Here is a 15,892-nt window from a genome sequence, read left to right on the forward strand (position 1 = left end):
TAAACCAACCTAATACGTTTTACAATGAACATTTTTTTTTGTTTCTTATAATCTGTACCTAATTGCACCACCCTCTCTGTAAAATGTCCTAAAAATTAACTGTTAAATACCCACAAATTACTAAATTTAGTGTAAAATTAATGGACCTGTAAAGTAAAATGTTACCCCCCCCAAAAAAGATCTCACGTCCCCACAAATTATATTACTTACTTACACAACAGCATAATGCAGATGTTCATCAACCTTTATAAAAAAAGGTGGAGGTATACCAGGACCTTGCCACTACTGACTGGGGTACCCGCAGACCCCAGAGGTATACATTTTGTCATATCTCACAGGTGCTTTATTCTATCATTCCAATTTTTCATGATGTTGTCAATCAATTTGTTCCTAATGACTTCATGTAATTGTTTTCTGTTTCTGTTTTAATTAGTGCTTTTAAAAAAAATACCAATGTGTTGGGGTCCTGGGGGACCCCAGTCAGAAGCACCCATTTCCGCCCATGTTGTTTTGATAGATGGAACTATTTATGGAGGTCATGTTTGCCATGGGTCCTAATTTAAAGTATCACACACTATCAGGGGGGGGTAGGAGCACTCTGTCAGTCATTTTGAGGGCTTTGTGGAAAGACTGTACTGGGAATAAAAGCTGCAATTTATATTAAAGAAAAGTATATATTTTAATTTTACTCAATACACAAATTAGCTGTAGGTTAAATAATAGTAATCATTTTTTTCAGATCACATTAATTACATAACTAACAATGTATTGAGAAGAAATAAGTTAACATTTTACTATGATGGTTGTTTCTCACAATAGTTTATTCTTGGGGTCCCCAGGGGCCCCAGTCGGTATGTTAAATATGTTGGTATGATAAGGGTTAAGCAAAGCTATTTTTATCTTTCCTAATAATGTGAATGAACCCTTATGCTTGACTTTCTTTTTTCTCTTTCTCTCTCCCACACTCACTCACTGACTCACTCTCTCTCTCTCTCACACACTCACAAACCCCTCCTTGCTTTGCACCAGCCCAGTTGTCTTCATCTGCTCTCTGCCGGTCTCCAGGATAAGAAGTCAGTTAAACACTTGAATTAGTAGCTACTGCTTCACTCACCTGAAACTTTGAGGCTGTTTTAACGAGTGAAAGAGAGCACCACAGTTTTTGGTGTAGCTTTTTATCCCCCTCTGGACAAAAGTACCTTTATCCTGACGGTTATTTTGTGAGGTTTTCTTATCTTGACGGAGGCGAGCGGCGCCAAATCTGCGTCTGAAAAGGTGAGGATGCTGCGGTGAGTTCATACAGTAGGAAGATAAATATAAGCTGTTCTTTGTGAAAGATATTAAAAGATTTTATGGGAAAGGTAAGGTACTAGAAATACTACAAGATTATTTTTTCTCTTTTCTAGGTCAGGGCGAATTTTGACTACAAACTGTCATGCTAGGTTAACTGATTTAGCGATATGTTACTAACGTTTTCTAGCAGGTTCAGTTAGCTAACGTACATTAACCTCTTCTATTGTAATTTACAAGCTTTTTAAGTTAATATGACAAATTTACTTGATAATAATTGGTAGGCATTAATAAGCGTAACGGATTAATAAGCATAATGTTTTGGTTAAAACAAAAATCCCTCTCCATAAACGTTTTGCCTAACAGATTAATTTAGCTTAACTAATGCTAGCATCCAAACATAACTGTTAAGTAAGATGATGTTTTATTAAGTCCAGAGAATATAGCTATTATTTTCAGTTTACATTATTCTATCAATTATTTTTCGATTAACTAACTGTCTATGATATGTCAGAAAAAGCCCAACTCAAATAACCCAAATATATTCAATTAGTATAAAAAGTATAAAATCTTTAGTTGTGAAGCTAAAACCAGGTAATGTTTGACAATTTTCTTAATAAAGACTACAACTAATCAATTATCAAAATAATTCATTTCAATAAATCAGGCAATTTACTGTCAATTGATTAATGATAATTGACAGTTATTGATAATAACTAATCCAACAACTAGGCCTAATCATTGCAGCACTAAGGGGATCCCCAAGGAAATGAGCCCTACATACATTTATTTGAATTATTTGTTAATGTTTTTGGCGCCGAATCAGTATTGATGAGTGCCCAGATGAATCAGTATTGATTAGTCACCAGTTGTTTTATTTGCTATTTGCATCGTTGTGACTCACACAGGGATGTTTATTTTCCAAGCAGTTACCGAAGTTAAATTATTTTGTACTTTATTATAATCTAAGTACAGCACAGTATCTTATGGTGATGGTGATAAGTGATTTTGCGGGTGTGTCTCTTTGGGGTTATTTAATTTTAAATGCTAGAAAATCTATTTACAGTGTTTATTCAGCAGTAGTGAGTAAGAAAGAAATGATTAGTGAATGAATAAACATTTAGACTTCAACTTTGGACAATGTTAATGTTCAGTTTTTTGAAATACAGTTTAGATTTCAAGCTAGCAAAGACTGAAAATTGTGAGGACTAATTTAACTAAACTTATGTCTTATGTTAATATATTTGTTCCCTTTGCAGGCACATGGTTGTTTGAAATCTCTCTGAATTGTGGCCAGGAAAACGAAGAAGACAAAAAGGATAAAACAAAAACAGGTAGTGGTGTTCACTTCAATTGTGCAAATATCCATAGAATTAGAAATAAATTATGATGATTTTGTTTTATTATTGTTATGAGTAGTAGTGGTTGTAATAGAAAGAGGAGCAGGACAAGTGCCGGTTGCTGTAAAGCAAGAGTGATAAGTAGTATTTTCAAAAATGTTTATTTACTGTATAGTCTACTTGGTTTTCAACACATAAATATGTTCATGTCATCCAGAATTTTCCGGTCAAGTTGAACTAGAAACTTGAAATGTGTCAAAGTTTGAGATGTAAGCCACAATGTAGTCAATGACCTGTGTTTACTTCCAAAACAAAATAACATATGATGTTATTAACTAACACATATAATAAGATAACATATGATATAACATGTGAAAGTCAAACAAAGTTGGCATATCACTGGAGAAACTCTCTTTTTAGGGGTCCAAGCACAACCATTGTTGCAGCCCATTTGTATTTGTTCTGGATTTTATCATAATAATTATTATTTGTACTAATTCTTGTACTCACACAAAGCAAAACAATAACTATAACTGGATAATTGGGGAAGACATATTAGCACTCTGCATTGGAGGCTTGTGTCAAGATCACGTTAAGTGCAATATCTGTGTGTGGTTTGACATCTTTGAGTAGTTGGCTCACAAAGTGACCCTAAAACACCCTGTGGGCTCCACGTCTAAAACACTAGATACAGCGATGAGAGATACTGAGTCTAAAGTTCAAGTAACTACACTTGCAGTCCGTCTCTGTTTCTTTTCCTCAGGAAAGATCATTATTTTTTTTAAGTAAGTTTGCCAAGACTTGTATGAAATGTGGTAAAAGAGGTTTCTGCCTCTGTTTTAGATTTCCTGCTTGCCTCCAGTTTGTGTGTTGATCCGAATACCTATTGTGGTTCACTACAATAGGAGTCAACCACTCCTGGGCGCAACATGGAATCAGCGACATACTCTGGAAGCGAAACACCAGACTCGGGTCTGCTAGTTACTACAACATAATTTTTTTTTCTTTCTCTTCATCTTTACTAAATACGTGTTGGTAAAGTCATAGGAGCTTTGCTGTTTGTTTATACGATGTCTAGTATTTGGGCATCCTGTCAGTGTGGTGGCTCCTATACCCATTGTTTTCTATGTAAACCCATACATGGAGCCATTGTAGGTTGATGCTTGTCAACTGGTCAAAATGTAAAGCAGCAATTTTATCACTCACTCACCAGATCCGCACATTGTGGCTTGTGTACCTTGACTACTTCTTCTGTTTGTTGATGTCAGTTGTGTGTTGGACTTATGAAGCTGATCATGTGGTTTCAGCCTCCATGGTTCAAATTTGACCAGGTACCTTTGTTACATGTTATTCAACACTTTCTCCCCCTTTGTTTCCTTTCAGCTTTCTACTGCGTAGTATCTAATAAATGCAAAAATGCCCCCTAATAAGGGACGTGCAGTATCAGCAAACTACGAACTTTTTTACGGCTACATTCCAAGTTAAATGTTGGTGAGTGTTTGATACCCAGAAGACAGATTTTGGGCAGAGCGTCACTTTAAACTGCTTTAAAGGAAACCACAACCTTCACGATCACAGTTTGAAGCCCTCTAGATAGGCGTGTACAAGGTTGGGTACTCTTTAAAGTCACGCTCCTCAAATGGTTCTTTTACTGGCTCTGTAGGAAACTGGAGGCTGCTGGTCTGGGGCTGGGAGACATCTGGGGAAAGTGCATTGTACTGCCGTCAGGCATTTAATGTGACACTACTGGCGACTTGTGCCATGGAGTTGTTTATACATTTTGCGACTAAGCAGATTTTTTGCCAAGATTAAATGGACTTAATTTAGCAGTTGTGTGTGGATTTTCTTTTACAGCCCACTTGCTGTTAAGAAGTTTCACATAGACTGAAATGCCCCTGGTGGCCACTTGAACATCTTTACTTATGTAGAAGTAGCAACAGTGCGATAAAAAAAAAAATCTATTACAAGTAAAAGTTCTGCATTGAAAATATCACTTAAAGGCAGAATGTGCAGGATTTGTCAGCTGCAGCTTGTAAACACAACATTCAGAGTAGGCCTCTCCTCCCCGGCTCAGTGTCTCTCTCCTCTGCTCTCTGTCTGTGCTTTTATGCACACACGCACACAGAGCAGACAGCAGAGCAGAGTCCACAGCGGACAGAATGAAACAGACTTAAGTTATACTTTACTTGAGTCAACTACGAGTGCTCGCTGCCATAAGTGCAACAAAATCTGGAAGTAAGGGAGATGGTACGATCAATTTATTAAACAACTGTTGAACAGGCAGAACATCAGCACTGTATCTGGCACCTGGTCACCACATTTTTATAGAGTCTCAACCTCACAACCTCCAGTGAGTGTTTTACCATTTTATATTATGCTATAAGATTATTGAAGCTAATTTTAACTGATGTACTGTTGAGTAGTTTAATGTATAACAGTGTGCACCATATTTTATAAGCTCATCAGATATTCAGCCGCAACGATCAGTCGATTAATTGATTAGTCGATTAGTCAATAGTGGTGCAACGGATTGTAGTTGATTCGTGATCCGTACGGATCGCCCCCCACAGTTCGGCATGCATGTGAACCACGGACTAATTGCAAAATTTAATGTCTCATTTAAGACAAAGTAAACAAACTGCCGTAAGTACAAGTCATGGACAGACAGCGTGTCACTTACAGGGATTTTAAAGAGCAATGACCAAACCAGCATCAAAGTGACATCTGCAGGTATTTTAACATGCTGTTTAATGTGCAGCAGCTGAGCAACTAATTAGCTATCTAGCTGCTAACTGACAGGAGCGGTGCACTTTTCCCCGATGAATGTTTGTTTGGTGGCTTGTTCAACAAGCTGCAGGACAAGACGTGTCCTCATAATTGTAAGTTATCATCAAGTTTTGATGATGTGGACGCAGGCTGTTTTCTCCTTCAGTACCGTGTTTAAGAGAAGAGGATATCATGCCTCTTATTGCAATTAAATTTAACAATTGAGCATTGAATATTTTATATATTTCAAGATTTTATTTAAACATTGGAGATCTTTAATGTTTTCATTTAAGAAATGTGCCCCCCCCCCCTTTTTTTAAATTAATTAATTAATTTTTTTGCTGATCTGAAAAATGATCTGATCCGTGACTCAAATCCATGATACGATCCGAACCGTGAGTTTTGTGATCCGTTGCACCCCTATTAGTCGATCAACAGTAAATTAATTGCCAACTATTATGAAAATTGATTAATCGTTTTGAGTCATTTTTTGGAAAAGAAATACTAACATTATCTAGTTCCAGCTTCTTGCTGGTTTCTTTAGTCTTCTCTGATAGTAAACTGATTCTCTTTGGGCTGTGGACTGTCTGACAAAACAAGACAGTTTAGATTGCCTCTTGGGCTTGATTGACACTTTTCACCATTTTCTGATGTTTTAAAAGCCAAACAACTAATGGATTAATTGACAAAATAATCCGGAGATTAATCAATAATAAAAAATAACTGTTAGTTGCAGCCCTAGTCATATGTTTAGTACTGTATGTAAATCCTGAATCTGTAAAGTAACTAACTTTACAGTAGTAAAAGTGTGACTATGTTCAGGCTTCTGACCAGATTTTTCAAGTCGTTCTTAACACATAGTCAGTATAAACTGGAGGAATGATGACAACGAGGAAAACCTCTTTCAGTGTTCATATGGGCTCCTGACTGTTTTAAGACAGACTTGAAAAATTGTGAACTTGTCCTTTAACTTAAACTTTGATTTAGCTCATTGTTGGGTTGGTCATCACTTTGATTTAAAATCTGTGTTTTGACCACAAATGAAAACTTAGAATATGGATTTAACAGTTAGAGCATTATTATAACCATAAATGCATGACTTTATACAAGCAAGTGAATCTGCTTTTCTTCATCGTTCTGTAGCAGTGTGATCTGTTTTGCTGATGAGCTGAAAATGAGTAATGTAAAGGATTGCTCACAGTTTCTTGTCATCAGTGAGACTTGTGTTTGGGTGATGATAGCTGCGCTACTGGGCCTTCAAATAGTACATTACATAACATGGCCAGATGTGCAGTTTTAGAGGGCACATTACTCTTAATGAGACAGTCAGGATTGTTTTTTTCTTTACAGAGTGAGACACAAGGAAGCATGTGAAGTTAGCAGCAGCTGGACCCGGTTTCATGGGGGTGTTTTAGGATAAGATGTCAGTGTGACATGCAAAGTGTTAGTGAGAGGAGTTTTCAGATGTTTGGCATCATTGAAGTTGCATTTGCACTTGAGTTAAATTTAGTATGTGTGGCCTTACATTTTAACCAGGGGTTACCAGAGTTTTGCATAGTGAAGATAAAGTCCTCTCAAAAACAACTTTAAAAAACCACTGACTCAGCCTTTCAGACTTTTGATTATTATATTGTAGTAATGACCAAAGATATTACGAAAGAGTGAATCACAATAATATCCCCAGTGTGCATGTCATTTTTGCATAGAGGACAGAGCAGTAAATTGGCAATAACTGATTCTCAATTTGTAATCAGTAATCAAAACAAATTGAGGCTGCAACTAATGATTATTTTCTTAATCAATTAATCCTTTAATTTTGTTTAGTTAATAGATTAATTGTTTAGTCTATAACCTGTCAGAGTGTCACAGTTTCCCAGAGCCCAAGGAGACATCTCCAAATGTCTTGTTTTATCTGATCAACAGTCCAAAACAAAAACGGATTCTGTTTACAGTGACATAAAACAGAGAAAAGCAGCAAGTCCTCACATTTGGAAGCTGGAATCAGTAAATGTTTTTTCTTGATAAATGACTCAGGTGATCAATCAATAACCAACACACAGTATTTGCTGATTAATTATCTGTTGACTGACTAATCGATGAATTGTTTCTGTCAAAACAATTAACAGCAAATCCCCTTTGATGTGGTCATGCAACCCTATTGAAATAAAGTGCCTCCAGAGCCAGAGGGCCTTATTTGGCCTAATAGGGGGGTTACACAGAGTTCAAAACTGCAAGCTGATGAAACAAATGGCTTTTTGGTTTAAGCGTTAAACACTTAGACAAGCCTTTTTTTCTATTTTGCCAAACAGTATAACATAATTGAGTTCATACAGTCCCAGAACGACCTCAAGCATGTTCCTTTATCACCATCCATTCGGTAGATGGATGCCAAGTGCATGTCAGTACATACAACAGTGCAGCTTCCTAGATTGTGGGACTGTACACATACTCACACATCACTTGCAGACATAGCGTGTCCCACAAAAGTGTGAATCTTTTACATTTCTCTTCACATGAGTGATTAATGGAGACGTCTGCAGTGTTAGATTTGGGCAGATGGATGTCTGCAGGTTAAACAGAGGTTTTTTGTGGTTAGGTAGAGTGTGTGGTGGTCCAGTTCACAATGAGGACAAATATGGTTTCTCTGTGTGCAGATAAAGAAATCAACAGACAGTGAGCTAGCCATCCAGTGTGCTACTGCCTCAGAGCATCTCTTTACCCAAGCCGTTCTTGGCACGCTAATTACGGCACACAGAACCGTGTTTGCATGTAGCTGAGCCATATTTAAGACTAATTTTAGTTTGATCCATCTAGGGCTGCAATCATTATTTTCATTTGATTATTTTCTCAATTATCTCCTTAATCGTTTTGTCAATTAATCATCAGAAAATAGTGAAAAATTCTCATTATAATTTCTGACAGCTCAAGATGTATTAAAATGTCTTGTTTTGTCCAACCAAAATTCCAAAAAACCCAAAGATATTCAGTTTATAGTCATCATGACAAAGAAAAGCAGCAAATCTCCACATTTGAGAAGCTGAAACCAGTGAATTTTTGGCATTTTTACTTCAAAATCAAAATAGTTGCCAATTAATTTTCTGTCGATCACCTATTGGATTAATTATCACCTAATCTTTGCAGCTCTAGTTCCATCCATCAGTTATAATCCCACAGCTCTTTGTCTGCATTGTATGTGAAAACCAAAGCATGAATGTAAAGCCACATTTAAAACTGAGGATTGGAGTTTATTTTTCAGTAAGTTAAACAACTTAATAGAAACAATTTCCTAATGTAAAATATAATTTAAGTGTGTTAATGAGAACCTCCTATCACAGAATATCTGTTCATGTCATATATTAGTATGCTAATACTAATAATCTCTTATTTTAGTATGCTGGTGCCATTATGGATTAGCAGTAATGGCTTTTCTCCAGTAAATCATATTTTTTGTTCCGTGAATTCATGTCACATTCATAAGGAATAAATGAGGGGTACATTTTATTTTATTTTTTTAAAGAGATAGAGATAGGGGAGTCAAACCGTAGATGTTGCAGTTATGTGGTATGCGCCTTAACCATTAGGCCATTAGGGCATCAATGGGGGTCATTTGAAGTTAGTTCACATTCCACAGCTGACAGAAAGCTGATAATAAAGGTTTCCAGGGTTTTACCTGCCTATCTAACTCAAAAACAGGCCGCTTTTGAATTACTGGCCGCCGCCTTTGTTGAAATTCCAGCATGTGATGTTGACGGAACGAAAAAGGTGGACATAAACTGCTAGGGCAGCGCAGCACCCGCACAGTCTACAGCACGCACAGACTAGAGTTATCTTGTAGTTCATCTTCAAAGAAATGCACCGGTTGCAAGCGTGTTTTGATTTAATCACTAAATAATTACCTTTGTGAGACAAACATGACGTATACTTGAACTTCCTACGCCATCACTCAGAGACTGACATTAGCGGAGCAGAGCAGTGAACTCCAGCAGTAACAAACGAGACCGGCTGACCAACACACACTGCAGCACTTAGACCAACTCTGAGGTAAAGAAAATAACTTGGTGCTCAGTCTGTTTCACCTCAAAAACCCTGCGCCTGCTCAGCGTGTTGTACAACGATGTCTTTCCCCGGAGCTAAAAGTGCAGCAGAGAGGCTGCTCTCCACTGCAGGAGACATGACGTTAATAACACAGTGGAGCACTCCGCCTCCCCCTCATTTTGTTATTCTCATACAGGCAGGAGACTATAAGATGCTTTCACATTAACTAATTCATTCATTAATGCAATTAACTTTTTAAAATAAAAGGGCTGCAGACCACTTATCTTATCTGCCACTTATGTTTCATATTGTATTTCAGTGGAATAATGACACCAGTGAATGGTTTGGTACATAGTATACTGCAGCAAGAGACTGAAAATAGTTCCCCCTTTTCTATTAATTCAATTGAGAATTGGTTTTGAATTGAGAATTGATTCTCAATCGAATCGGCACCTATCAAATCAGGAGAAATGCATATCGTCCCAGGCTTACAAAATAAACACCATCATTTGTCACAACCTTTATTTTGCATCTTTTTGTTCCATCTTGGTATAAAATTTAAATCCCTTTGGACACTTATGTCTGTCAAATCATGATTTTTTTCACTTAAGCACACGGCACTTTAAAGGTGTGCGCACAAACTGTACTCCACACTACGCACATTCTCCAACCCTTACCACCTTTGTCTCAAAAAATTCAGGGAAAACTCTGGTTTCATTGTTTTTATTAACTGAAGCAATAAGTCAACAAAATCACAAAAGTCAAAAAAGAGTTTTGAGAAAGTGTTTGAAATAATGACACATTTATTGTGTTGTTTGAGCGCCCTCATACCCTGCGTACCACCACTACACCTAATTATCATAAATAATTAGATACTCTATATTACCACTGTAATTTAGTAATATTTAAAAAATGATATCAGTACTTGATATTAATAATACTGTGGCAGTGAAAAAAGTAATACTGGTGATTCTTCTTCCATTATTTAAACCAGATGAGAAAGTTTCCAGTTTACGGATGGTCAGACAGAGGAGACGCAAGGTAAAATACCTATCAGGGACATTCAGTTAACAATAGCAATTATGGTTAGACATTCCACTGTCGTCATTACTCTTCCCTTTGTGTACTAATGCCAAGGGTATGTTTAGACATGAGCTTTAGGGCACAGCTATTAAAAGAATCAAGGATAAAGGTGTTATTGTGTAGAAGTGCACTATTTGATAACCATGTATAGGAAAGAAAAAGAGCTTGTCTGTGTTGCTTTTCAAATCATTTCCACACTGAACCTTGTTTGGAGGAAAGTATGCTTCCTCCTGTTTTACATCTGGCAGTACTCAAACGCTTCATTGCCAACAATTTGAGTTAAACAACTCCATATGTGAGTGTGTGAGTGTTTATTTATTTATTTATTTATTTATAGGATAAAAACAAGTGTAGGAAAGAGAAAAATTGAGAGACAGGCACAAAAAGACAGATTAACACTCATATTTGATGTTTTCTCCTCATATCAGTAATTGTTAAGAAGGTTAAAACTGATTTATTTTACAAAGCTCTGGGCAGGCAGATATTTTCTACTCTTTAAATGGCAAAAATATTTGACTATAAGGAAGCCTGCGGCAAGAGTGATTTGGATCTGGGGGGCATGTCAGGAGCAAAACAAAACAATAAAGGTTTTCACGTTCGATATATCAACAGCAGCCCAAAATGAATTGACACAGCTTGCTTTCTTCACCTTTGAATATAAGGGGAAAGAAACTCACAACAACAGTCATGATATACAATCAGCCTGTGATTTCTTATGACTTATGCTGTAGTAAACAGCTGCTTAGATACACAACCAGCAGACACATCTCAGTCCTCTTATATGTCATCCCTAACGTCAGTCTGATATTCACCTGCTTTTTAGTCCTGCTTTGGTCTACCCTTGCTAGATGTTAAATGTTCCTCACCAGAGAATCTTTTTAAATGTAGACCACAGGTGCTAAAACTTCAAAAGTCTTACACAGGCAACGTCAAAGTCTTCACACCATGACTTGCATTCAAAGTTGTTTTAGTGTGTAGTTTAATTTGGGTCTTTAGTTGCCTATAACTTTATTTACCTGTCGCTATTTTACTTGTGTTGTCTCGCTACAGTAGCACTACTGTAGATCGGATGTTTACACATGAGACTATAAAAAAAGCTGTAATGCAGTTAAACAAGAGAACATTATGTGAAATGTATTAAAACCTTAATTAACCCTTAACTTTTGTTTGACTGAATCAATGAATTATGAGCATAAATGTCAATGTTTTATATGCATAGTTCAGAGGTTAATCATTTCTGCTCTCTCCACAGGGGCGTAACAAGAGGTGTATGTTGCCTCTCGCTGTAGTTTCCCTGCCATTACCATGAGTTGGAGTTTCCTGACTCGCCTGTTGGAAGAAATCCACAACCATTCCACATTTGTGGGCAAGATCTGGCTCACCGTCCTCATTGTTTTCCGCATTGTACTGACGGCTGTAGGAGGTGAGTCCATCTACTATGATGAGCAGAGCAAGTTTGTCTGCAACACAGGCCAGCCGGGCTGTGAGAACATCTGCTACGACGCCTTCGCTCCACTCTCACACGTCCGCTTCTGGGTCTTTCAAATCATTCTGGTGGCCACACCTTCGCTCATGTATCTGGGCTACGCTGTCAACAAAATCGCTCGGGTGGAGGAGCAGGCAGACGGTGGAGGAGTGAGTGGTGTGTCCCGGAGAAAACCCAAGAAGCAGTATCTTAAAGGCAGAAAGCAGCACAGGGGCATTGAAGAGGCTCAGGATGACCAAGAGAAAGACCCAATGATCTACGAAATGGCAAAAGTGGAGAGTGATGGTGGTGGAGCAGCAAAAGGAGGCAGTGACGAAGGACAAGTAAAAGTTAAGGTGCGCCACGATGGGCGCCGGCGTATCAAAGAAGATGGCCTGATGCGCATTTATGTCCTTCAGCTCTTGGCACGCTCCGTGCTGGAGGTAGCGTTCTTGTGCGGGCAGTATGCCCTGTATGGATTTGCGGTGCCCGCCACCTACATGTGCTCAACCCTGCCCTGCCCTCACAAGGTGGACTGCTTTGTGTCACGGCCCACTGAGAAAACTATCTTTCTCCTCATCATGTACACGGTCTCCTTTCTCTGTCTGTTAGTCAATATATGGGAGATGCTTCATCTGGGCATAGGTACCATCTGTGAGATCGTACGCTCCCAACAGGTGCAGTTCTCTGACAATGAGCTGTATGGACTGACAAAGGGACCAGGCGCTCTTAATGAGGCAGGACTGAGCGGAGAGGATTACAGCAGCTACCCTTTTTCTTGGAATGCACCATCAGCTCCACCAGGGTACAACATCGCCATCAAGCCTCTCCTGGTATCTAAGGGGCCCCATGACCAACCACTACCCATTACTGATCTCACTAATGCCAAGATGGCATGCCGGCAAAACCACGTGAACATTGCCCAAGAGGAGCGCCAGCAGTACACCAATAATGAGGACAACCTGTGCAGAGCAGGGATAGGAGATACCCCTGGAGGTAGCCATAGAGACAATCGCCAGCCTCAGAACAGGCTGGAGGCTGACAATCAGGCCTACAGCCAGCAGCAGAGCCACAGTAATAACCACAGCAGGTCTAACCGTGACCGTAAACACCGGCAGACCTCCAGACACGCCTCAAGCAAGGCAGACGCAGACAGAGGCAGCAGCAGCACCACCGGTAGTAGCTACAAATATGGAGAGATAAAGGGCTCTGAGTGGATCTGAAATACAGACTTCTCAGACAGACACAATGTTTAAGTTTGTATGTTCATACTATAAATTAAAAAGGGAAGACACAGCCATTTTACATTACTATCAGTAGTATTAAATAAATGGCCACACTTCTATAAACCTAAACGTCCATCCAGATCATAAAGAGCACATGTTCAAGCAAATATACTGTAACATTTTGAACACAGCTGACAAAAGTATCCAAAATTCTGTGTTTCAATAAAAAAGTTGGTCTAAAAGATAACACTTTGTCAGCAACAACATCTGGAAGAAACACAAAATGTTTATGGCCTCATTATGATGAGCATCAGCTTGTGCTTTAGAGTAAGATTTTTATTTTACAGTTTGTGTTTGTCTTGAAGCTTGCAGGGAAACCATTGAAGATAATGTAAATGGGATGTAAATTGGTGTAAGTTTGTGACAAAGCCTGCTAGTAAGTTTGAATAACTGTGGCCAGCGTATACCACACTAAATAACGATTGATTAAAAATATCAAAATAACTTATTTATATTTTGTTAAATGAATTTTGCTGGACAATGTTGGTGCTGTGTCTCTTGGAGATATCAAGAGGCTTCCATGCTGTTACCTAAGGTGCCTTATTTCAACAAAGAGCTTCTTGATATTGACACTGCATCACTTCAAGTTAAACACCTGATAAATAATTTATTTTTCTGTCATGTCCTCAACATCAGGAACTGAACACAGAAGCTACATCCTACCGTCTTTGTGACTAGTTTTGTTGTCATTCATGGGTTAAAGCCTTGAGCTATACTGCTGTTTCTGAAACATGCAAAAATGGTACTTTTATGTTTGATTTTATGTTTGATTTGGATTGATCGTAGGTTCCCCCAGCAATAAAGAACAAATGAGATGTAGTATGTTTCCAAATGTTTTGTAATTGGTAGTTTTTCAGTGTTTCTGTGTCATTTTTTTTGGAAAGAGAAAAGATGTTCTCGTTAATGTTTTGTGAGATGTTGAAATGTATCAGTCAGTGGAAGTGTGAAGTTTAGTGACCAAACACTGGTGCTCAAACTTTTGTCTGTGTGTCATTGTCAAGCTGTTAGAATATTTTTGACATTTGTCTTTGGCTGTTTGAAGTTAATGCTATGAAGGTTTTCTCTACTGTTATTCAATATAATTAGGATGATGAAATATAATCAGAACATCTGGCTGAGGAGTTGTGGTTTTTCCAGGCCTGGTATGAAGAATTCCTTGTCATTAATACACACTTTTATGGGCAGATTTTCAAATTGAAATGTCATTAAGGCTAGTCCTTTGCACTGTGCCAATTTTTCATTTCGTGTTAAGTATTTTTATGAAAAATGCATGTTTTGATTTTTTTTTACCAAGTTATGAATAAATAAACAATTTGTATTTGCTGGTTTTTGTCTTACATTTTACAATTTGCTGTGATGACAGATAATAAAACACAATATTAGTTAAGATTACATGATGGGTTGAGCATTAAATGTCCAACATGTAGGTTACAGTTTACCTCATGCAGGCAAGTATAAAGATTTTAACTGCTAATACATTTTCTCTACTGGTTTTACTGTTTATAGGCGCATTGCCCCCTGCTGGACAAGAAGTAAAAATATTTCTACTGCCTACTCAGATAGATTACCACTGATAAAACCTGGGTTTGATCACAGGTTTCAATATCCATGTGGGTTTTGCTATAATGTTATATGTGGGCAGCCTATGAAACAGCAACAATTTAACCTCCCGTTGGGGAAGCACGGTAATACATATTTTATAGTATTATAGTTGATTTTGAAAGAGGAGAAAAACATTTGCTAGATCAAGTGTGAGTAAATGTGACAGTATTTACATTACATTACATCATCCCTACTCGTGTAAAGTAATGTGTGGTAAAAGATAAAGGGAAATATTTGAGTTATTTTATGTGTGTTTAAATACTTGATTTACTGTTTCTTGATATGCTCCAATCTATTATTGTTTTACAGCCTACTATAGGAGACATAAGTCAGGATGAGTATTGTTATGAGGGTATTTTTTAAGTATTTTTTTCAATGGGATCCATTTTAAGCTATTTTAGCAGCTTAATGAAACTACAGGAAATTCAAAATAAATTTGAAAAATGATAGTACTGATATAGTAAATACAGACATACCTGCACACACCAACACAGGCTTGATTAGAATGACATTTTATGTTTTTGTGTATTTCACCAGTATTCACAAATTTTGGCTGACATGACCACTTCTCGTTTTATTTTGTTTGTTGGTATTGTAGTAACGCTACATCCTCGTGTTGCGTTTAAGATACTGTCGGGGCCTAACGTAAAACGCATATTTGTAGGTAGAGCGCATTATCGACAAGATGTAAAAGATTTAAATGAGATAGGTTAATAACACTTCTGTATTCCGTGAGGAAGATATTGAGACTGAAGAACATATTTTCTACCAGTGGGAATTAGTGCAGGCATCCTGGTTTTCTGTTCATTGCCGGCTAAGAGTATAAGGCTCCACACAACTGAATAGGATGTCTGTTAAAGTTGGAGATATTTGTGATGAAGCAAGGCTTTGTGGTAAATAACTGTGTTTATTGGGTAAACATTTTATTCATATGTTAAAGTAATGCTGAGCCCCAAATAAACAAATGGAAGAATGAACTAAATCGACTTGCACAATCATTCCAGTGTGTGAAGGACAAGGATACC

The 15,892-nt window shown here is 37.7% G+C and overlaps 1 protein-coding gene across 6 annotated transcripts; it reads left to right on the forward strand.

The window, feature by feature from the left end:
- The first annotated feature begins 988 nt into the window (after window positions 1-988).
- Window positions 989-13,568, forward strand: LOC122971589 (gap junction gamma-1 protein-like). Of its 6 annotated transcripts, none has more exons than XM_044338309.1 (4): window positions 989-1,289; window positions 2,550-2,624; window positions 10,426-10,472; window positions 11,767-13,568. In XM_044338309.1, the coding sequence occupies exon 4, from the start codon at window positions 11,820-11,822 to the stop codon at window positions 13,200-13,202; it is 1,383 nt and encodes a 460-aa protein (XP_044194244.1). In that variant the 5' UTR covers window positions 989-1,289; window positions 2,550-2,624; window positions 10,426-10,472; window positions 11,767-11,819; the 3' UTR covers window positions 13,203-13,568. The 6 variants fall into 6 exon arrangements, with proteins under 6 accessions (XP_044194244.1, XP_044194245.1, XP_044194242.1 ...); XM_044338310.1 differs by having other exon boundaries at window positions 989-1,275; window positions 2,550-2,627; XM_044338307.1 differs by having other exon boundaries at window positions 989-1,275.
- The last annotated feature ends 2,324 nt before the right edge of the window (window positions 13,569-15,892 follow it).

The sequence above is a fragment of the Thunnus albacares genome, chromosome 20 (assembly GCF_914725855.1).
Source record: "Thunnus albacares chromosome 20, fThuAlb1.1, whole genome shotgun sequence".
NCBI classification, from domain to species: domain Eukaryota; kingdom Metazoa; phylum Chordata; class Actinopteri; order Scombriformes; family Scombridae; genus Thunnus; species Thunnus albacares.

Excerpts from the sequence above, each read along its gene's own strand:
- LOC122971589 (XM_044338309.1), top strand. The coding sequence starts at position 11,820 with ATGAGTTGGAGTTTCCTGACTCGCCTGTTGGAAGAAATCCACAACCAT.